This window comes from Primulina huaijiensis, chromosome 15 (genome assembly GCF_012295235.1).
Source record: "Primulina huaijiensis isolate GDHJ02 chromosome 15, ASM1229523v2, whole genome shotgun sequence".
NCBI classification, from domain to species: Eukaryota; Viridiplantae; Streptophyta; class Magnoliopsida; order Lamiales; family Gesneriaceae; genus Primulina; species Primulina huaijiensis.
In genome coordinates this window covers 9,033,726-9,058,851 of record NC_133320.1, presented here as the reverse complement: position 1 = coordinate 9,058,851, position 25,126 = coordinate 9,033,726, and the positions used below count along the sequence as shown (strand labels likewise).

The 25,126-nt window shown below is 35.1% G+C and overlaps 3 protein-coding genes across 5 annotated transcripts in view; all 3 read right to left on the bottom strand.

Moving 5' to 3' along the window:
• Window positions 1-921: 921 nt before the first annotated feature.
• On the bottom strand, window positions 922-1,500 carry LOC140959285 (uncharacterized). Its single transcript, XM_073417156.1, has one exon. It carries the CDS (start codon window positions 1,498-1,500, stop codon window positions 922-924), a length of 579 nt encoding a protein of 192 aa, XP_073273257.1.
• Window positions 1,501-10,392: 8,892 nt separating this feature from the next.
• On the bottom strand, window positions 10,393-15,126 carry LOC140959908 (TATA-box-binding protein 2). 3 transcript variants are annotated; one of them, XM_073417960.1, is made up of 10 exons: window positions 14,891-15,126; window positions 14,401-14,530; window positions 13,507-13,594; window positions 13,227-13,298; window positions 13,018-13,068; window positions 12,738-12,782; window positions 12,535-12,627; window positions 11,348-11,449; window positions 11,177-11,250; window positions 10,393-10,640 (listed from the first exon to the last, which is right to left on the bottom strand). In XM_073417960.1, coding segments are annotated over exons 2-10 (606 nt in total). In that variant the 5' UTR covers window positions 14,481-14,530; window positions 14,891-15,126; the 3' UTR covers window positions 10,393-10,639. The 3 variants fall into 3 exon arrangements, with proteins under 3 accessions (XP_073274061.1, XP_073274062.1, XP_073274060.1); XM_073417959.1 differs by lacking the exon at window positions 10,393-10,640 and having other exon boundaries at window positions 10,655-11,250; XM_073417961.1 differs by lacking the exons at window positions 10,393-10,640; window positions 14,891-15,126 and having other exon boundaries at window positions 10,654-11,250.
• A 9,101-nt stretch (window positions 15,127-24,227) lies between these two features.
• Window positions 24,228-25,126, bottom strand: part of LOC140959284 (uncharacterized) — a 3,725-nt gene continuing 2,826 nt past the window's right edge. The window contains exon 6 of the mRNA XM_073417155.1: window positions 24,228-24,254. Within this exon, the coding sequence (XP_073273256.1) occupies window positions 24,228-24,254 (27 nt within the window). The remainder of the gene's footprint in view (window positions 24,255-25,126) is intronic.

Genomic DNA, 25,126 nt, shown 5'->3' with positions numbered 1-25,126 from the left:
CTCCATAAATTTTGAATTTCATCAATTTGAGCCCTAGACTTTCAAAAATAATTGTTTTAACCCTCAAGAATCCAGAAATCACAAAAACAGCCCCTAATTACATAGGATTTGCAAAACAGCCCCTGAACTTTCTAAACGTTGCAATTTAGTCCCTAATTTTTTTGAAAATTCCATATTTCACCTTAGGATTTTCAGTTATCTCAAGTTCAGTCCCTGGACTCTTCAAAAATTCGGATTAACCCATTAAAATTTTGACAATGGGCAATTAAGCCCCTTAAGTTTGAATTTTTGCAATTTGGTCCTCATAGATTTTCGAAAATACAATGCATGCCCCTCAATTTTTATGCCTTAAATTCTTATTTGGATTTAATTATCTCTTTTGCATAATTAAGGCCCATAATTCATGCTCGATTTCCACGGTTTCTATTGTCATCTTTTAATTCCAACTATGGTAGATCATGCAACCTATTTTCTTTTAGGTTCTTCTTGATCCCAAATCAATTCTCATAACAAATTTAACATTTCATGCAATAAGTGCAATACCAAAAAAACGTTAAATAACAAGGTTACCAGTGATTAGAGTCATGTCTGGCTCCTCCTCAGCTTCTTCAGCATGTATCACATAAGCTCTGCCCAAAGTGGGTCCTCTCTTCTTTGGGCAATCAGCAGCTTTATGTCCCTCTTCCTTGCATATGAAGCACCTATATGATCCCCCATGCACTTTTCATTGTGTAAGCGATTGCATTCTTTGCATAATGGTCTCTTTTCAGGTTTTGGTGCTCTAGGAGGTGATGGCTTTTGCTGTCCCGACTTCTTCCATTGTCCTTGGGGCTTTTGTTGCCCTTGAGATTTCGGAGGTCCCGTAAATTGTCTCTTGACTGGCTGAGAGCTCTGCTGGTGCTGCGGCCTTTTGCGCTGCATCTAAAAATCAATATCTTTCAAGGCTTGTTCAGCTTGAAATGCACAAGCAGTGGCAGATGCATAATCCGTTGGTCGTATCATCTTCACATCACGGCGTATGATAGGTCGAAGGCCATCCATAAAGTGCTTTAATTTCTCAGCAGCATCCCTAGCAATAAGGGGTACAAAGTGACAGCCCCTATCAAATCTCCTAATAAACTCAGCCACAGTCATGTCTCCCTGACGGAACGTCATAAATTCCCTCTTTAGGTGCCCTCGGACGTCGACAGTAAAATACTTCTCACAGAAAATGTTCATGAATTGCTCCCAAGTGAGTGTGGCAAGATTGACACCATATTCAGCTCCTTCCCACCAAAGAGAAGCATCATCTCGAAACATATAAGTGGCACACCTAACTCGATCAGCGTCTCCCATATTTAGATAACAAAAGTGCACCTTAAGTGATCGAATCCAACCCTCAGCAACAAACGGGTCGGTGGTGCCAGAAAATTCCTTCGGACCTAACCTCCTGAACTGATCATAAACATCGAGTTGTGGCCTCGGAGCCTGGTGAAACTGCTGCTCAAAGAAACGTGTCATGCCCTACAGAGCACATGTAGCAACATCCCCATGAGGAAGTGGGGGTGCAATTCCCTTGACGATCCCCATTGGTCTCAACTTGCCTATCGGTACTGGGTGCGCGTCTAGGAGGCATTATATCTGAACGTTTTTCAAATTCTAAACGTAACCAACATGCGTTTAAATCTAATTTTATAATCATGCAGTGTATACTAATCCCTTTTTGAGAAACTTTAAGCATATATAACATTTATCCTCAAGAAGCTTTTAAACGTGTAACGTAAACGTATAAACCATGAATTATCATAGAAATCTTGTAAAGCAATTAAACTTACAGACTTGAGGCTTGACGACTGAGCTTTCCGGAACTGGCGGCGGCAGAACCCTTTGGAGGAACATTGCTATAATACCAACTGAAATGTCCACTACTCATTTTTCATACAAATGTACTAAAAAAATTTTCCAAGTATTCAGTCGAAATTACTATGTATATATAAATATATATTTTCGCAATTAAAATACCAACCAACCTATTATTTGAAAATCCCAAAAGAATGTAATTCAAAACATAAAATCGTAAAACATCAACCAACCTAAACTAACATTATTTCAAAAATAAACTTAACACTAACATCCTCTCAAAAACCTCGCAAAATCATCACAAGTCAAAAAAATCTTTAAAGTAGCTTAAATCTTAAACATAATTTTATTTGCGGAAAAATAGCGACGGTCATCGAGTTGTGCGCACCTTCAGTCCAGCAAGATCAACCATCAATATATCCATTAACATCAATCTCATGCTCACATGCATCGATCACACCTAGTGGGTCTATTGACTCAGCAAACCTTAATCATGATAACTAGTAATACATATACATTCACATTCAACAGTAAAATACTTTTACTTAAAATATATTTTCATGAACATAAAATTTAACATTTTCTTTTCGACATATAATATCATATTTTCCTTTCATCATGTACGTATATGTTTCTCTTTTTAATGAATTCATATCCTCAATTGTGACTTTCGTATCAGCCAAGGTCGATGGATCCATCTACGTATTACCACGGTACCGAGCGCCGGGGACATCAGCGACACTCTCACCCGTCAACTGAGCCTTGGCCTTACGTATCATCTTATTAGTCACAATCAATTCAACTCCTTCAACTTTTCATATTTCCATCACTTATAAAAATCCATGAACTTATTATAANAATGGCCCAATAAATCTCGGACTAAGCTTCCCTTTCTTCCCAAATCTCATGACACCCTTCATAGGTGCCACCTTCACAAAGACATGGTCGCCGACTGCGAACTCTAACCCTCTCCTTCTCTGATCTGCATAGCTCTTCTGTCGACTCTGAGCAGTCCTTATTCTATCACGGATCCGGGCTACTACATCAACAGTCTTCTGAATAATCTCTGGACCCAACTCTGCTCTCTCTCCTACTTCATCCCAATGGACAGGAGATCTACACTTGCGACCATACAATGCTTCATACGGAGCCATTCCTATAGACGACTGAATGTTATTATAGGTGAACTCCACTAATGGCAAGTTGGACTCCCAACTCCCTGAGAAGTCAATGACGCAAGCACGGAGAAGATCCTCCAAAATCTGAATGACTCGCTCTGACTGCCCATCTGTCTGCGGATGGAAAGCGGTACANGCTTCGACCCTAGCCCTCAAGCAACCCGATCAGACCCTAGACCTCCCTACTAGGACCACGAGCGACCACATTAGGGCCCCGTTAGACCCCTACCCCCCCCAAGGTCCATGCACGTCACTGTTGTGAGGTTTAGGGCGAACGTGCATGGTGCGCCCTAAACCTCATGGGCACGTCTAGGAAGAGTCCTAGCCGTGCACCACCTCTCTTCATGTCCTCCCAGCCCTACGTGGACCACCTTGGCTCGAGGCTAGGACCCTCACAAGCCTATTCCTTTGCCTGGACGGCACCCCACGCGGCCTCCCTTTCTAAATCGCCCAAACTGAGCCCTAGCCGTCTTTAAACCCTCGAGCCGTGCAACCCCGGGCTCCCCATGATCTAGCCTTGAATCGTGACCCTCAAGGCCCTTAAAACAATCTCAATTTGACATATCAAGGAAATCAAACAAAAATAATTACAAAACACATATTTTTCATGCAAACATACACAAAACACATAATATGATGTGAAATATGTTTGAAGGAAGATTAAGGATTGCCTTTGCGTATATTACGCACGGAAAATGGCTTACGATGCGAGGAACGTTTGATGAACCCTTGCTGATTTTCTTCGAGAAATCGTGACTCCTCCTTCAAATTTTCTCGTGTGTACGTGTGTCTTGGCTGCTAGGAAGATTCCTTGTGCTTGTGTGTGTGGTGTGTGTGAGTTGTGAGGGTTTGGGGGTGGGTTTAGGGTCTTTTATTTTAATTAAAACTCATAGTATAAGCCTATGCCCAATAACCTAGTATAATAGGCTCATTTAGCCCATTAGTTAATATTTAAAATATTTTGTTGAGGAAAGGTTGTGAGAATATTAGCCGAGTTCTCGAAAAGTTCATATTTTCATCGAAAATCGAATACCATTTAAAAATACGACTCGGTGTGTAAAAATACCTCAAAATGCCTCATTTTAGAAAATTCCATTTTAAATACTCCACACATTAAACAATTAAAAATAATTATTTATAAAATATTTTCTCTCCTATGGTCCCCGGTCTCCGTTCCTCGATCACATCTCGAATAACCTTTAAAACACAGTTTTATGAATTCATGTAGAAAGGTACATTTTAGACATGAAAACATGCATATCATAATTAATTCATGCAACTAAAATCATTTAATTAGTCATTTTCCATTTTTCCTAAATTTGCATGCAGTTGGATTACGTTATCGTATTTTAGACCTTACATCTAAGCTTAGAGATTACCTTTAAAAGCTTCTTTTGAATTGAAATAGAGTTGGAAATAATACTCGTTCGAGCGCGAAAAACTACTAAAAGCCCTTATGCGTGAAACTTTAATAAACCATGCAATAATCGTGCATTATATGCATAAAAATAATTAAACATATATTTTAGTAAAAACACTAGATTGCATGCAGTCAGATTACGTAGCTCGAATTTCTTAGACTTTATAAACTTAGTACAATAGGCCCATTAGATAGTGGGTAAAATATTTCGTTTAGTATAGTTTTCGAAAATATTATTCGAGTCTACAAAAAGTCCCAATTTTCGTCAAAAATTGATTACCGATTTAAAATACGACTCGACGCGTAAAAACACATCAAAATTTACCATTTTCGAAATTCTCATTTAAAATATATCATATATTAAATAATTAAAAATAATCATTTAATAAAAAAATTTCCCTTTATGGTCCCCGATCTCCGTTCTTCGATCGTGTCTCGAATAACCTTTAAAAACAATGTTTCATGCATCCTAGTAGAAAACCCTATTTTAAACATGTAAACATGCCTACCACTTTTAATAAATGCAATTAAAATAATTTAATTAGTCATTTTCTATTTTTCCTAGATTTGCATGCAGTTGGATTACGTTATCGCATTTTGGACCTTACATATAGTGAGTATAATGACTCAGCATGCATAAACCGTGAATAACAAGTAATATGTAATAAAAATCCATGCAATATAAACATAACTCGTACATAGCATAATAAAAGCATAAATATGTATAATACGACTTTCCTGCATAAACATTTTCATAAAATCTTATTTTCGTGCTCGTCATAGTAATCGTAATCGTAAATCATTTTGCCTAGAGTTATGTTCAATGCAAATGGCTCATAACATAATTCGTTTGATCAAACTAAACAACAATACTGGGCTGGCAGGGATCACCATAGCCATTGGACTGAATATCCGCTAACATAACATAATTCTTCCGAAGAGGTTGGAGAGGTCCCTAGACACGTTCTCCGGCTTCCAAACTCGTAACATAATTTGGCCACAAGACAAATCTCGTACCTCAAAAATAATATTTTGCACGTCACACATACTTACGAATATCGTGAACCTCGTTGGATCGTCCTTGAACATGCTGCCCTAACATACTAAAATTTATACCCAAAACATCCCTTAAGGCGCATTCGGACACTTACGACTCTCGAATTAAATAGATTCACTTAGGACGTACCAATCAACTCGAGACTCGACCCATACATAAAATATATCCTAACCTACTGCCCAAGGTCCTAGATCAGCCCCGAACCATGCCCGACCCCGTACCATGCACAAAGAACAATCTAGACACAAGCTGCCCAAGGAGTAATGCTATGACACTTATGCTTTTCGTATGACTTTCTATCGATTCTAACTTGAATCAAACCCGAACCAAGCCCTAAACTCAACCCTTAGACATAACTTAAGACTCTAGTCCAGCCCCTTCCAGCCCATGACGCACCACAGCCCCTTGAATCCACACAACTCATGACCACCCTCATCAGCGCGGCCACCCTCACTTGCGCATCATGCAATCATGACTTAAGCCCTGCTGCCCAACCTAACCCTAAGCGACCAAGACCAGGCTCACCTAGGGACCCTAAGACCCCACCTAGACCATAGCCATGCACCCTGGCCCAGCCCTATAATGAACCCGACGTGAACTCGCCCGCGATCACCTCATAAGCGCGTCATGCCCTCTACTCGCTTTCTGTGGTACCAGCAGCCCTTTGCCCCATCATGGATCACCTAATGACATCTAAACACATCCCTAAACATGACCATATGTAGCAGCAAGCCATTGGATCGGTCCAGCAAAGACGATGATTAAAAACTCGAGAAAACGAAGAGGTTCATGCATAAAATGTATCGAAACGAGTTTTAATCAAGTTCTAGCATACATATAATCAAATCAATAAGTTTTCATGCATATTCTATACAAAATACAGTATATAACATGATCGATGCATAAAAGAAAATTTTAGACGTGCCTTGCGTTAAAACGCACGATATATCGACAAACGAACGCGTGGGAAAACGGAGGCCGAACGGAGTCGGATTGCTGCGTTTAATGAATGTTGTGTGATAAACGCCCTAAGCTTAGCCCTCACCTTGAAAAGTTAGCCGATAGTTGTGTGTGAGTTTAGTGTGTGTTTTTGGTGTGTGTGTGTGGTATGTGTGTGTGAGTTGTCTATGAGGTAGGGTAGGATTGTTTTATATATTGCTTAGGATGTTTATTATATATTTAGTTTAATTAAAACACCATGTAAAATTACTAATTAAACCCTCACAATTTAAATAACTAAATAAGCCTTCCAACTTTGAAATTAAGAGTCCTACAAATTTTAAATTTTACTCATAATTAAATACTACTTGATTTAATTAATCAAGTCATAAAAATAATTATTAAAATATTTTATTTTTAGTGGACGTAATTAAATCCCTTGATCTCGAGTTTTGCTAATTAAAATACTTAACATTTCTATTTCACTCGAAAAATTAAATTTAACTCTAAAAATGCTAAAATTTATAAATATTTTAAAATAGTATTTTCTTGACTTAAATAAAAATATAACTTTAAATTTTTAATACTTTAATCGTCTCTGATCTTCTTTCCCGATTCGGTATCGAACATTCGTCTGAAAATTAAAACTCGAGAAAACATCTTAAATTTCATAATAAAATAAATATATATACATTTAAAATAATTTAACAGCATCACCTCATATTAATTAAATTATTTCAATCATGAATGAGGTTTAAATATACTAATTTTTGGACACTATATGAAATAGCCAAGAAAAATCAAGATCTCGAAGAACACCTACTGAATTTTACCTAGGAAGCCAGTAGCAAGGAGCATGTTCAGGTTTTTACTCTTCATGTTTCCAAAACAATTTTGTGCTAACAATCCGAACAAAAGTTGTTGCGGTGATGTTTAGTTTATATAAATGTCAGCCGGTTGTCCAAAGGTGGCTGGAAACACTGTTTTCGGTGACCACAAAATCTTGAAAATCATTTCAAAAATTTACAATCAGGGTAAAACCGGCTGGGAATTTCAAAAAAAAAATCTTTCATAAAAGTTTTTGAACTCAATGAGACACATTTACTGGAAAAAATCTTGCTGCATGTGGATCCGAAGCTCGGCCACGCACCAATACTGTTGCATATGGCCGAAGATTTCTGGGATGATCCCTGGCATATGTTTCAAATTTGAGATTATTTGTAAAGAATTTCGAATTACTATTAGTTTTAAGGTTAAAACCAAAAAACTATCTACCTTTGATTTTTGAAGAAAAAAAGTTGAATTTCTTAGACTTAATTTTGTTGTGGAGATGCTAGTACAAAACCAGTAGATGTAAATAAGCAGAAAACCAGAAGCACTTGTACCGCCCTAAAACCAGTAGCAGCACTTATCAAGTACTGCTTAATCTAACTAACAAATGACTTCTTAGCTAAAACCAGAAACCCGAAATAGACACTAGCAGATTGTTGCGTATCTCAAGTCTTTAAATATTACCGTTAATCTATTAACGTGATACTAACATTTATTGCTTCATTTAATGCCATTAAATGTTGTACGGGAACATTTAAGACTGCTTACCATTTTTGGTATGAACTGAGACTGATTGCTTTAATGTATTCTGCAGGGTCCATTTTCAGCAATAAAGGTGAATCACTGAAAAGTCAAAAGAGCCGTTCAGATTTTAACGTTGGTTTAAGCCTATATATGAAGACGGAGCACTTTTCAAGAAACAAGAAGTGAACGAATCTCAATCAAAGAATATCATTCGAGCATCGCTAGAACTCTCAGTTATCTCAAAAGCTCAACACTGAAAAAGCAGCACACGCTTCATTGCATACACTTGATCATTTGAGATCATTTTGTGCTAGCTATTTTCTTTATCTCTTCTTAAGTTATTCACTTCATTAATAGAAGAATTTGTAACTGGAAAAGAGTTCTTTCCAGAACTTAAGATCTTTCAAGTAGTTGAGTTGTAAAACTAAGAGTTTCAGTAGACGAAGGGTAAGTCCTGTTGAAGTGGGTGTGTACAATTGTTGTACTGTATTCACCAAAGTCTTTTAGTGATACCTTCTGGAAACAGAAGAAGGGGAGACGTAGAAGATTCATCTTCGAACTTCCAGAAACAAACCTTGTGTCATCTACTGCTTTTCTGTTTCACTATTTTTCACCTACTAACCAACAGATCGTTTCCGCACATTATCTTGTGTTCTGCTGGTCTTTAAACTTGAACAAGAATCTGCTAGTATCTCTAACAGGACTCTAGCACATCATTCTGAAAAATCGATTAAGTTTGCCGTTGAGTTTATTCAACCCCCTTCTAAACTCAATCTGATCCTCAACAGAATTTGCATAGTTTTCATGCGTTTGTTTCTCAATTTTTCACATTGTTTTTGGGTTTGAGCATAAAGTAAAATTTGTTCACCATGTTGTATAGTATGCTGGGATGCCGGCTAAAACCCAAAAAAATCTCTGACAGTAGCCTTTTTCCGATTACCAAAACCTTTAGAAAATCATGTTGAAAATATGAAATCTGGCAAAATCTACTTGGATTTTTGAACTTTCTATACAAAAGTTGTAGGACTCACCAAGACAACACCTATTGGAAAAATTCAGGCTACGAGTGACGGTCGGAGGTTTCTGGACTTGTTTCCGACCTATATATCTTACAAGTTTCAAAAATTTTGGAAAATATTTTGTTTTATTAAGAATTTTTTTATATTAAAAACTTATTCGGATATGATTTTTGTGAGAAATAGAACTTGAGCCAGTTAAATGTCTAGTTGTGACACTAAGCTACAGAATTATCAACAAAATTATGACTATAAGAATTATTGAAGTAACTGAAGTGGTAAAACAAGATATGTAGTATGTTATAAAGGTTAGATTGTTATCATTTCTTTTATATAGCCAATTTGGCAATTATCTCGAAATTTACGGTAAATTTTCTACTATATGTTCATGTATATTGCATTATATCTTTGGTTATTTATAAGCTGTAAATCGTAATAAGGTCATCTCCAAGGCCCCCTTCCTCTGGCACAGAGGTCTTTTTTTTATTATTATAAATATTTGTATTAAAAATTATAAGNATAATTAAAAATATATTAAATAAAATATAATAATTAATATATGTAAAATAAAAGGAATATTTCGAGAATATTCTTTTTTGTATAAGATTTGAAGTCAATAGGATGGAGATGAATGTTGTATTTGGTGCAGGAATAGCACTATTTTAGTATAAAATTTGCAAAAAAATAGATTTTGTGGTTGGAGATGGCCTAAATGAATCAAAAATGATTGTTTAATTGGAGCTCTGGACAACAGTCAATGCACCGAAAATTGAGTCCACTGGACAACGTGACTTTGGCCTTAAAAGTGAGTCCATTGAACAACTGATTATCAACCCGGGAATGAGGTTCGCCTAAATAATGAGACTTTAATTCGGAAATGTAAGTTAATCTTAACTCATAAATAATCAATTATATGGATCCTATTTAAATACGTGGAAAAAATGTTATAACAAATATTGGTAAGAGACACATCTTTAGTCCATGATGTTCACTCTGAAATCATGCACGTTCAATTTATTTTATGGACATTACCTTGGATTACAACGCTTGACCGTTCTTTCATGTTACCTCATATTGAACTATCGCACTATCACAATATAAATTAAGCCAAATTTATTTCCTTAATCTTCAAAGATTTAATCTCTATTTCCTGTCTATTTACTGTAAATTGTCATATACAGTAATACCATAGCCTGAACGAGAGCAGCTCAACAAGTGAAAGAACAAAAGATTTGGAGTTGTACGACAAACATGATGAATTAGATCCTTAATTGGAGTGTGTTTCTTCCATTGGTGAGAACAAATTGGCATGTAAAAGAGTTTGCCCAGAAACCAACGCATAATAGAAGGAAAAAAGAAATCCACATATAATATGAAATGTACACAAATATGAGATTGATTATCGTCCAAACAAGTAGAAAAATTTTATTAGCAACAAATACATTCGTCCATTTCTCTCCATTAAACATTTGATGTTGTGTTGTACAAATACAGCTCAAAGCTAAAACGAACAAAACAGCTCCCATCATTTATCCAGAACCCCATATCTATGGTCTAATCTCACCGAGGTACTCCATGCGATTCTTCACAGAGAAGCTATCATTTCGATGATAAATCTGCAGCATATGATGACATAGAAGGATATAATATGAATATTCGTGTACATCAAGAGCTGCAAAACCTCTTCAAGATAATGAATAGATGATACAAGTTAAAACTATTCTCATCATATTATCTGAACAAGCATGAGATGCATTCAAGCTGGAAAAAAAAAAACCAATTATAATTTCTTACCATGCCTTCAGTTAAATAGATTACAAGGTTTTTTTGTCTGTAGTTCTATTTTTCCGGGATCAACTTTAAAATCATTTTACCTATAGGCCACATCAGAATGAATGAAATAGCCAACATATTCTTCCGAAAGTTGGATACCGATTCGTAAAGTGCTATATATCGTTAAATTCTCCTGTAGAATACTAGAATAATGTAAAACCCGATATTTTGAAGCTCACAGACTGCTGATTTAGTAGCTTTCTTCATAGCTCATATCAACGCAATAATTCTAGCGGTCAAGTGAAGAATGCAATGAGAAAAGTGCTCAGATACTACCGCAATTGAAATTTAAGATGTGTGAAACAATCAAATTAAATACCATTGCTGAACTTTCCGAAATTCAGTGAGAACAGGATAAATATTCTCGAAGGCAGTATAAGTTTCGTCTCTGACCTGGAAAGGTGAGGTAAAGCATCAATTGAATTGGAAGTACGAGTAAAATGCATAAATTACGAGAAATAAATAGCCTGAGAACTGAAGAATTCGCAACCTTTGCTCCTGTTAGGACAATTTTCCCAGACACAAAAATAAGTAGCACAATCTTTGGCTGTTTCATCCGATATATTAATCCAGGGAAAAGTTCTGGTTCATACTGTACCAACAAATTAGGAAATGAATATACTATAACTTAAAAGCGCAGCAATGGGGCCAATATCGTAGGCTTAATTTTTTAAATGCCATTGCAAATTCAATAAACTTTTGGAAACTCAAATATAAATAAGTAATGAATATATTCACAAACTTTGAAATTGAAACCAGTCATTTGGCGAAAGGAACTCATTAAGGACAGATACGTACGCTAAAAGCACGTACACTGAAAGCACCAATTCAAAGGTCTTAGCATTCTTAGACATAACAAGTAAATGAGATTTAAATCCTTTTAAGTCTAGGATACTTTTTTTCAATCCAAATCATCAGCATTTTTTACTCCCAATTAAAGAGATGTTAAATCATCACAAGACCAATCCTCCGACATATAAATCGTAGTTATCATTACAAAATATGTCTCTTTGAAGCCTAAAGATGAGGGCAAAAAGGCAAAGATATTGAATAATATATCAATTTGACATCCAAAGAACGTTTTCCTTTCTCCAGAGTCCAGTGACTCTTAAAAACCAGAAATCACAAGTCCTCGGAATCCACACGGGAACACTAACAACATCATAAGCCAAGCAGCAGAACCTTATTATTTGTGTCATGTCTTACGCTACCATAGAGCATGCAATGGAAGGTAAATGTTGTAGGTGGGGAACAAGGTTCATTGTCCAAGCGGAATATGTTGCAACAAGGGGAAAAAATCAATTTACACAAATTTGCTCTGGAAAGAAAGGTTTCATTAGTATTATCACCAACCTTGTGTAAACAAATATTGAGACGTTAATCAGGATAAAGAACCAGCAAAGAAAAGGATAGTATTGAGAACAGATGCCAGACGTGCCCGCAAACACTGAATACTAAGTTTGTGTGTGTGTGTGTAGGAACTGAAAGCTAAGTTCGCTCACAATCAGGACCTTTGGGTGCCAAAATTGTGATAGCAAAAAATTCTTGTTCAATTTTTTGGATAGTTGATTCCACTTCTCTAAACCAGGAAGAAAATACAAACCCAATCCTTCCATTACATACAATCACAAATGACGTGACATATATCAGCTTTAGAAACATAGTTAAGCTACTCACACTTGAAAAGGCACCATGCGCATATGCAAGACCTTCAAGTCGAATAGGAAATTTTACATCACAGGAACCGACTATATTCTGAATCTTGAAATCCTGTAAGAAAAATAGGATGCATTTCATTGATCGAGTACAGAATTATTAAAACCCGCTGAAGAAGTGTAAACTACAAAAACAGACATGGCACAGAACAGATAGGGGATTACCTTAAATTTTGCTGGGAAACCAAGCTTCTGAATAATTCTAGCATACTGAAGAAAATAGGAATGGGCACAGAAATGAGAGATACCGAGCAAACAAGGTGAGAAACGGAGTTTCGCCTTCTATAAATTAACCAAAAAAATGCAAAGCAATATCTGCAACCACGTTATCTAGCTAAAAGAAAATTTTCAAAGTCATAATTATGAAGGTTCATCATTCTTTTTTTCTGGATTTCACCAGATAAATATCCACTCTAAATAAGGCATGCTCTTAAAATATATTTACCTTCCGAGCAGCCAATTTTGACTGTTGTTCACTCTTTGCACCAGTACAGACCTTAAAAGCAAAAATATGAGATAAAAATCATAAAGAAATCCACTGCTAACATTTAGTTATCGATGTTAAACATATTTGCATTAAGATGAATAAACCATAAACAATAATAAAGCAGATTCTCAAAGTTGAAGCACGCAATTAACAGAAGATAAACTAACCATTTTTCCAGAAGCAAAAATTAGTGCAGTTGTTTTAGGTTCTCTGATCCTCATGATCACAGCAGCAAAACGCTGCAAGTCCATAAACAATAAGTATCAACTAGATGTGGTAAACAAAAAACAATAATTTTCTTCAAGTCGTCTAAAAATCAAATAAATAGGAATCTAAGGCATCTAAAAGCAATCATAATACATGTTTATCTTCTGATAGTTTCACAATCTAAAGAATACAGACTACATAGAATAACAAATATAACCTAAAGGCATGGAAGTACCAAACCTTGGGGTTGTACTCCGCATTGCGAGCTTGTAAAGCTATAGCTTTAAGATCCAATTTGCAGTCCAAATTGACTGTTGAGACAATATTCCTTCATGCACATCAAAGTAGGATCCATTAAATCTACTATATCTATAGATAAACGGACGTGAACTTCTAGAACTAGATGTAACCGATTTAATTATGTTCATCAAATTCCATTTAATAGTCGCAAATTTTAAACATGAAAAGAGAAGTCAAGAAAATGAGAAATAAATATTTCTTCAGTTTCATTTTGAAGTCATCAAATTCAGACAAGGCAAAAAATTTCAAGTCTTTCCTAGCTTGTCGACAATGATCCATACTGCCCAAACTTAGATCATGTGGAAGACCAGGACTTTGTGAGCCCTTCCAATCTTGACATGAGTGGACGAAACTTAAGAACTTAAGAACATCTATCTTTCTCCAACAACTCTCTAAAAGGTGTGAGAGCCACCCAGAAAATACATATAGTAGCATCTTCAATGCTGTTAACTGTGGTGCGACTAAACTGACAAAACATATAAATTGACCTGAGCTACTTAGTTTAAATCCTTCTACTCTAAGATTCAAGACCATTGAATATCATCTTGTGTACTGTCTTTCAGATCATCTAGTGTAAGTATGATTCATTAGTGTAGGCTTGTAGCTCTATATTAACAAGAAAAACCTTTCTACTACCTTTTCAATTGTACAGTATAGAGCGAAACTCCTGTTAGATCCCACCATAACATTTCCGTTACTATAGTATTCCTAGTAGAAAGTAGAAAGACTTAGTAATTGGACGGTATAATCTTTACTCGATAAGACGAGCGATGAAGAGCACCAACATTCAAGAAAAGGAAACAAATGAAAACAAATAGAAAGGCCAGAACTTACTGCAGAGTTGGGACAAGTCCAGAAGGATGCTTGGATAGATCAACTGGTTGGCTCCCTTCAAGACCTTGAGGATCTGCCATAAAACCACCAACTTTTAACGAATCTCCCTCCTTTAAGCAGTAGTTACCACCTGTTCAGAATATCAAGAAACTAAATTCGAAGTAACCCAAGTCGTTACCAACAAAGGAATAAAAAAAACTATAATTTTCTTCGGTCCATTGTTACAATCAAATTCATTTCTCTTCTTGGCTTCAATATTTTTCATTCAGGAGAAAAAAGAGAGAAAAAGGCAACATAAAGAATAGTTTCCATATTCATATGACATATATTCTCCAACAAACCCGCCCCCAAAATAAAAACAAAGAACAGGAAAAGTGATCAGAACCACACAGATCATAAAAAAAAAATTGAGCACTTGGAATTTGAAAACTGGAAAAGGGGGGAGAAAAAGAACAGAAAACGAGAAAATCTCAAAAGTTAAAAACGCGACCTTTCGTGCTTGAATTTGATCGATCTAGGGTTTTAATTATAGCCCCTTCAGCGTGAAATTTCGTAGAGAAGAGGAGCCTGGGAGATTAGAGGGAAGTAAATTTGAAATCGGTTGGTTTTATACGAAAACTTTGCGTATATATATGTTTTGGCGTGGACGAAGGGAGATTTATAGTCTCGGAGATTTCTATGTTTGCGAACGATGGAGGGAGAGGATGAATATATCGGATGGCGTGGATAGACAGAACTGTGGCTTTAATATTATGCCCAAACTGCCCTTTCTTATTCAATCTTTTCCACGTTTGGGCTGGGCTTGGGGCCCATGGGCCTTTGTTCAGCCCAGCTTTCTTCAAAATTAATTGTTGATTTCTTATTTAGTTGCAGGAGTTGATACACCTAGGGGTGAGCATTCGGCCGATTCGAATCGAATTAGTCATAACTGAATCGAACCGTTCGAACCGAAATATTTATCAATAACCGAACTGATCGAATTAATTTTCATAACCGATGAAAATCGAACCAAATTAAATCGGTTAATTCGGTCGATTAGCTTTAAAAAAATTTGTTATTTAACTTTAATTATATATATAATTTTTCTTGAACACTATAGTCTACACAAATGCATAAAAACATAAAATCACACACATCACAAATGTATAAATTTTGTTTGAACACAATTAATACATGTTTTTTTTATAAAATAACATAAGATGGATGGGCGGCGTCTCGACCGGTGACGAGAGATGGGTGGGCGGCGGATGAAGTCATGAGTGGAGAATAGAGAAGTGAGAACGAGAAAACCAAGTTGTTTAGAATTAAATTAGAATTAGGGTTATTTTAAAATTAAAAATTTAAATATATATAATTTGATAAATAATAAAATTTTATTAAATAATAGTATTTATTATATCGGTTAATTAGAACAGAGTCAAGACGCTGTTAGAGTTAGAATTGAAGTCTATCTATTTAAGGCTAATTTACCTCACATACTGTGCTTATGAAACACAAAAATATCTTCCAAAATACGAAGACTTACGTTTGTGATATGAGCAATCAAAATCACTTACCGATAAAATTTCTTGATGTTTTTCGAACTCTCTATATGAATGAACAAAACTATAATAAACAACAATATGCAATGGATGAGAATACTTGTAATATGAAGTTTCTGGTTATCTAAAAATGATTTTATTTTGAGGTATGGTCTATTTATACTTTTCCAAATATTGCAGGGGCCTTTTTCGCGATTAGTATGTCTCTATGCTGAGATTCAATTTGGTCCATCAAATTTTCATCTAATCGTGTAGATCACACATCATTTGGTGAGTCACAGCCATTGTCACATCTTTTGATCAGATTCAATCTAGTGCATCTATTTTGTACTGAATGGCAGGATGATCGCATCCTTTGGATGCAACCTTAGATCTAACATATCTCAACATCCTAATGTCATCTAACCTTCCAAATTCCATCTCCTTGATCTATATCAATGTAGCACATTCGATCATCCAACGATCTTGGTTGCACCCACTCATGAATCATCACATCCATTCGGTTGTGTCCCTTCATATCGCGATCTAACGAATCATAACTGCTTCTATCCCACACATCTTAATGGAACCCAGTCACGTACAACGTCGCCCAAACCATTTCCATGTGTGCTCTGGCTAGACCCATAGCCACGTCACCACCCGCCACATAATCGAACTTCATTTCCGAGTCGTATAAAGAAATACTCCTACACACTCGTGATAAGTGAGATTTTCTCACTTAATTAGTGATAAAAAAAAATTTCTTGGATTATACTAGTTTGGAAGATTATTATGTTTTTTGTTGTTTGTTTTATGTTTGCAAACATAAAAGATATTGAGATAAGTTGGGATGTTTTAAAAGGAGAAAAATTATAAAAAGATGAGATGGTGATAGTTTGAAGGAGTTGAAGGAGTGTGAAAGATGAGAACTGGCGCTCAATCACCTAAAAATAGCACCTAAGCGCCTGTCATTAAAAGAAAAAAAGAAATTGTGAGCGAGAAAAGCCTAGCAGCGGCACCTCAGCTCATGATGTTGAAAGGAAGTAAAACAAATGCCAAGCAAGTGGCACCCTGGTGCCAAACACACGAAGCCTTAGCACCCGAAGCTTGCCAGAAAGAAGAATGATGAGCACAAGAGCAACTTACTTGGGCGTTACTCATGCGCGAAAAATGCGAAAACACAATCCCAAGAGTTTTAAAAAGGATATACCATCAAAATTATCAGATCACCAAAAAACACACATGGAGAACACGCAGAAAACACAGGAGACGATCGAGGGAATCACACGAGACAAATTTTGGGGATCGAAGAATGAGAAAACACTGTGCATGAATATGGACAACACAAAATCCGGGGACAGATTATCAACATATATCTTTGTATTATTTCTCTTTCCCTAAAGCTCTGAATGATGTTCAAAAACATGATTTGTATTTTCTTTAATTCCGTTACAATGAACTAATGATATGATCTAGTCGGACGACATAGTTTGACTTGAAACTATGTTTTGATCTTTTGATTTATATATTTTAATTCTTTGTTCTATTTATTTGTCATTTTTTGAATTTTTTGCGTTCAATTACTAATCATTAATTTAATTGTTATATTTATTTGAAATATATCACTTGGAAGAGGAGATTTTGAATATGATAACAGGAAAATACATCTTTGGTGTTTATAGAGTTCGGTAGGCATATAACTCTATTGAAACCATAATAAGAATTATTGTGCCATTTATATTATTTGTTACTTGACTTCTAATAGAAATATTGGAATTGATATTAGATAATTATTTTCTACTTATTACTTGGGAAAGGGAGGAAAGATTAGAAATTTTTTGCTAATAAAATATAAGAATTTATGATATAAACTTGATAAAAACTAACCATAGTGAATAGTCAAGTGAAATCAAACCTCTAATATTTATCTCTTTTTTATTTCATCTTTATATTATTTTCAATCATTGATAATCTATTTCTATTTTATTTTTTACTATAATCTCATATTTGATTTTCTAACTAAAGTTAAGATTAATTTAATAACACTACTTAGTGTAAGATTAACTTATTCATTATATGTGGGACGATATCTGTATCTTACCGACTGCTAAAACTTGTGTTAAATTCCTTAGTTTTGGTGATAACAAAAAATAATTCATTGCGTTAGAACTAGTTGCCACCATTCGTGTATTCTGGTACTCGACCTTTCTGTCAACGAAAAAGAACAACACAGTACCGGTGTTCAAAAGATGGGTAAAAAGTCGCAAGCTATTTAGTCTCTCTACTGATAAAGCTACTCAATTAGTTACACTAGACTAATCTATTTCGACTGGACCACTCAAAGATATGCTAAAGTAACACTCGATCGGACAGAGCTAAAGATATTTGTGAAAGTCAATGGCACCGGTGAAAAGGAAAATGATCTACACAGAGACAGATGTAGAGGATAACACGGAGGATGTCCCTATAAAGCAAGTTTTCACTAAGACCAGGACCTCGACCGCCTCATTGAAATGGTCAAATGAGGCTAATAAGCCAAAGAAAAAGAAACTCAAGCATGTTTGTGAAGTTACTCAACCAGTTCCGGTCCCGCAAGTCCAACCCAATCGACTTGTGGCTAGCATTAGAATAATATAAGGTATCTCTTCTTCAACTGTTCTTACACCATTAGGGGATCCTAAGAACAAAGGAAAGGAGAAGAATCAATTGCCTTCAAAGACTCCTTCAATGATCGAGACATACGCTGACTCAAGTGTTGAAGAGGACGAAGAATGAAGATGTTCGACAGATGATTTGAACATCGAACTTCTATCTCCTTCAAGATCATTTTTCAGGAGGAGATTTTGGAAGAGTTGGCCACCTTGGAGGGCCAAATGCTATACCGAGTTGAGACAGAGGATATCGAGATAGCTATCGGCCGAAGAGCTTTTATTGACTTACAACTGAGAGAAAGAATTTTGCGCTTGATCATTTTTCGAAAAGAAGAAAATTACCGTAAAAGCAGACAGCTTTCAACGACGCGACAGTAATCTCTCACTTAAAATTTAACATTCTCTCTATTGCCTCTAAAGTTTGTTCCAAAGACAAGAATTTCAAATGCCAAAACTACCATTGACCTAAAATTTTGAGGAATATGTTGAGGCGACACATGCTATGACTGCAGAAATGGGATGGAAGAGGAAGAGGAATAAGGAGTTAGCACAAGCATTCTTGATCCTGCTTTCTTCCGAAACAAGAAATCAGATTGTGGTCCTTTGAGCGTCGATTTCATGTGTAAAACCTTTATCTCAATTACTCAACAACCAGCTGCTAAAGTACATGAATCAACCACGGACCCTACACTTGATCCAGTTCTACTTCTGACAAAACTGCTAACACCAACAAAATCGGAGTACGTCTGCACAAGGAGGTACATGTTCCTTCCTCTCTCCCCACTGATATACCAAGTTTCATTCCCACTACGGATGAATTGGTGATACCACTATCGGAATTCACTTTAACTTCCGTGGATGATGTGGTACGATCAATGATGGAACTTTGGAGACTTACCTTCTCCAAAAGAAAATACTACAAGTCTCCAAAGTCTGTCTCCCAAGACCATTTTTGAAAAACAACTGTCGAGATCCTCTCCAATCCAGCATTAAGATTCTCCAGCTCTCTCTTTTCAACTGATTGACACTGATATTCCAAAAGATGTCTCTCCGATTATCCCCACTTGTGAAGGTGCAACTGAGCTGATCATATGACGCATGAGAAGGCAAATTCTGATGAGGATGTTGACCGGTCGGACCATTATGATGATATGGGATCTCCTAGAATCCAAGATCAGATTGAGGCTGATGCTCATTTTTTAGAACTCTTATCTCATATTGAGAAGGTTTGGAGTAATCTATGTCAATCCATCAATAGAAATATTTTCGTTCCCCGAGTTTAAGTAGTAAAGTAGGCAATCCATTTTTTATCGAGCTTCAATCTTCCAAAAGATCCTACAATGAAGCATTAGTCACTTTATTTGGTCAAATTACGCAAAGTGAAAAGAGGATTAACGCTCGCATTGACGATCTTCAAGCTACCCTCGACACCCAAATCCAAGAAATGCTTGATTTGTAGAAAGAGGTGATGCCAAAAAGGGTGAAGATCGGTTAACAATAGATAGGGGTGAGAAAGATTCCAGTTAAACAGAATTAATCAACCGAACCGAGCCAATTCGGAAATTCGATTCGGTTATTTCGGAAATTCGATTTTCAAATTAAAAAAAATTCGATTATATCGGTTAATTAGGTTTGGTTACAGTTTTCAAAATTTTAAAATCGGTTAACCGAATTAACCGATATAATAAATACTATTATTTAATAAATTTGTATATATTTTTAAATTTTTAATTTTAAAAGCAACCCTAATTCTAATCTAATTCCAAACACCTTGGTTTTCTCGTTCTCATTTCTCTATTATCCACTCTTGACTTCATCTGCCGCCCCTTATCTCTCGTCACCGGTCGGGACATCGCCCGTCCATGTTATGTTATTTTATAAAAAAAAAACATGTACTAATTGTGTTCAAACAAAACTTATACATTTGTGATGTGTGATTTTATATTTTTATGCATTTGTGTAGACTGTCGTGTTAAAGAAAAATTACATATATAATTAAATATAAATCAAAATTTTTTTTAAAGCTAATCGACCGAATTAACCCATTTTAATTCGATTGGGTTTTCATCGATTACGAAAATTAATTCGGTCGGTTCGGTTATGGATAAATATTTCGATTCGGTTGGGTTATGACTAATTCGGTTCGGTCGGTAACCGAACCGACCGAATGCTCACCCCTAACAATAGAGGCAGAGTCCAAACGAAGGCTGGAAGCGGCCAGAAAAAAGGTAGAAGATAAATCAGCATAAGAAGACATGAAGAAGAAGGCTGAGAAAAGGTGAAGGATTAGGTAGTGGTAGTTCTTGGTTCAGAAGGGAGCACATGATTTAAATTTTTGCTCTTAAGTGTATAAGGATTTTTTTTCATTTCTTTTATATTGAAATAATGAAATTCATTTGTTGGCATAACAATATTTCTGGAGCTTAGGTTTTATCATCACAAAAAAGAAGAATCTCTTTAACTCAATTGTTCAACGTAGTAAAGAAGGTGGTTGAGCTTAAGCAAAAGGCTGAGAAACCAAAGAAGAATATTAATCTAATCAAATATGTATCTGGACCACTAAGACCGGCACCAATTCCAGTTGTTCTTATCTCCAGTGTGAGTGCAGTAAAGATAGTATAAAGGGAAGAAGTGGCTATCCAATATGGGCTTCCAATCATTGACCCTAATGCCAGGGGATATACTTATAAAGATAATGAAAGTAATAAGTGCTTAAAATGTCATCAACCTCTCCATGCAGAAAGTTGATGAAATTGAAAAATAAAGAATCAGCATGTTCGACAATTGGATGGATTATCAAGCCACTGTTCATTTTGATACTATTTGAAAAGAAAATAAGATCAAGGTTGTGACTGAGCTAGAGAAGAAGATTCTAAATTGGGCTGAGATCGACTTGATCTCTCAAGCCTTGCAGCAACAATAATTCATTGAAATGAAGCTAAGGGAAAGTGTATTGCGTCAATTTACAAGAAAATTTCAATGAACACTACCCAACGGCTCGAGATGATGTCGTGGTAATCAGCCAACTTGAAATGGATGCATTGTCCATTTCAATGGTTTTCAAGGTCAAGATGCAGGAATATGAACTTTCTATAACAGAGGAAGAAGATTCTCAAGACGACTTTGACCAAGGAGGAAGTCAAGCTGGCGAGCAGCCAAATTATGAAGAGACTCAAGTCGGAGTCCCACAAGCTTTGGCTGCTGACATTATCAGAAGATCATCTCTTGAATTTGTTTCTAACTGGACCGTATTATCGAAGAAGTGCTTAGATTCAGAATGTTCAACCTCTAACCGAACTCGAACATGTCAGAATTTAAAAGAACGAGATTGATACAACAAACTCAAGATATTCAATGCTATCGGATAAAATATCAAGAACAGTATCCTACCAATCTAAAATGTAACCAATAAACTTTTCAGAAAGCTAAAAAAATAGAAGCCGTAAAAAGGAAAAAATATATTAAATGAGCATTAAATGTAGTTTACAATGAAGAGAGATTGAGAATACAAATCTGTCGAGAGACATTACAGATGATCGTTGAAAAAAATTCCGACAGTTGGAACATTTTGGGTACAAATATGCAGATTCAGATATTCAAAACACAAAAAAATACCAATAAGTGAGTTTGTACAAGGATTATATAAATAAAAGTCTTTTATTAAATTATTTCCAAAGTGGAAGAATGGATGATGTAAGACTGGTTATCTCCGAGCATCTATAAAATCTTGTCCTTTTAAATCACGCACTTGCTTCAGCCTTTATTTATCTAGCCGCTGTGTTGATTGATTGTATGGATTGAGTATATTATATCACTAATGTAAACAGATTGTTTCCGCACTTGAAACTCTTTTTAGATGTTCAGTTAAGTCTAGTTGTTAAAGCTGACTCAAGTTTTTAAAAATATTTTAAAAGATTTTATTCACCCTTTTTAACTTTATTTCAATAGCAACATTTTGTTGACATAATTGGCGTCAAAATGCTAAGATCAACACAAATAATAATAATAATAATAATAATTATTATTATTATTATTATTATTATTTTTGTCGGTAGAATAACTATCCATAAAATATATATATTATAATAACTTTTGTCCGAAGAATAACTATTCAGACCTTATTTTATTAAATAAAATAAAATTTTGAAATCCGAGTGTATTTTTTTTAAAAAAATAACTTTTTTGTTGAATCGGTTTAAAGACGAGGTAAACCCAACGTTTGGGGGATCCAAGGAATGATTCTTCGGTTTGTCAAAGAAATGAAATTCCTACCATTTTATTATAGAATGATATTTTTTTTTAAAATTATAATATCGCTCAAATCATCCATTTAAAAAAAAAAATCATCCGATAGAATATATTTTTTTGATGGCCAATCGAGAACATTAATTACACGAATCCTTTAAAAATAGATAAATGTGAGCAATAATTTCTCGGATTTCAACACATATCTTTTATAGGAAGAAATTCCTACCCTTTTGTTAAGGATTGAGAAATTTTTTTAATTTCATATTTAATTAAAATATCTTGTATTTATTACTCGGATCATTCATTTTTTTTTAAAAAATATAAATTTTCATCCAAGCAATAAGGATATATTTTATAAAATAAAACTTATTAAATTTTTTAAGAAATATTATATAAAATAATTATGTTAAAAAGTTATAATGGAATGATATCAGTCGAGACAAATAATTACTCAAAAACCCTTAAAAAACAGATAGATGTGATCGTTGACAAAATTGGCACCAAACTGCTAAGATATACACGAAAATTTGGTCGATTATATATATGCAAAAGGTTCAAAATTGGAGAAAAAAACGCAACTTGCTGCATTAAGGCTGTAATTTGACGACTAAAATTGGAAAATGTACAAGTTAATGGATATATATATATATATTGAAATTCGAGCAATAATCGCTTGTATTTCAATACATATTTATTTTTAAAAAAAAATTGGTTGAACCAATCTTTATAAGACAGGTTCGTTAATTACCATTTTAGATAAATGTCAATGAACATTAATTGCGGTGAATTATGAAGAGAAATGAGTCTATTAAAGAAAAATTTGAACGTTAAATGATATTTAAACGTTACGTTGGAATAATTCAACTATATAAATGAGAACTCCTCTCCTTCATAGACCACTAAAACATTGAACAATCATTGAAATATAAGATCTTGGACACCACTCATCTGTCTACCCTTATGTTGCTCAACTAGAACTCGCACAAAATTCAATCAAATCGTCAAGGAGCATCGAGTGTTATACAAGCACTCAAGTTATCTGCTGAAAGCAATCTACATGATAGTTGCATTAACTGTTGAGTTAAAAGATTCATACAAGCAGAGTTTTTATTATTTTCTGGGTTTATACTAGAAGTTTTAGTATACATAATAGATGTGGCGCCCCAAACCTCACCACGTTATCATACAACATGTGACGTCATATGCATAAAAATTTTCTTTTCAACGACGTAATAATATAACGCATATACGACAAAATAGTGCAATCACCACACTATCTACGTCAATGTAGCAGAAACAGTATAATAAATACACACATACAACTCAAATAAGACAATAAACTATACTGTCTCTATCTACTATAAACTAAAGGATTGTTTGACTAGACACACCTAGTCCTTCACCACTATCATGTCTCATAGCAGAGTCCTGTAACCTGTCCAACAGAAACAACCCCCAAAGGGTGAGCATACACAACAATCATCATCGTAATACATAACAGTTATATTATCAACAATATAAAATATAGCTGGAATGATAACAGAAATACTCCCTTTGCTGTCTCTGGACAATCAAACCACCAACGATATCAACGTCATCACTCCCATACTACTGCAACAACAACATCGACGATACGTCGCACCCCAACACCGACGACAGCAATATCGTCGAACGAATAACATCAACGATACGTCGCACCCCTACTCCGGCAACAGCAATATCGTTGAACGAATAACATCGACGATACGTCGCACTCCAACACCGGCGACAGCAATATCATCGAACGAACAACATCAACGTGACGTCTCCCAACAAACGACAGCCAACAATATCAACGATAATAAACAACAACAGTTATAATATCAAATCACCCAATACCAGTGATTTATCATCGTTCAACGCAATAGTATTCATCAATACTAAACAATAATAACATATGCTCGTACGTCAACACGTACCTGATAATCGAGTATATATATAATCTGGCTATTTCTTTGATCTCGAAGCTTGTGATGTATCTAAATAATTCAACAACAATTATTAGATCACAACCTCAATATATATCACCTCAAATAGCCCAACAACAATTAATTCAACAAAATATAAAACTCGATTATAAATTCTTATCGTTCATCAATTTAATATTCTAGTGTATTTAATTCACAATACTACCATCAAATACACCGTAATTAATTTAACATCAAATACTAGGCTATTTTACAACATCCGTCAAATTACGAAAACTTTATATCAACGTTTAGCCTATACTTCATAAACTCCGAATGTACAATCAGAATTAATAACAAC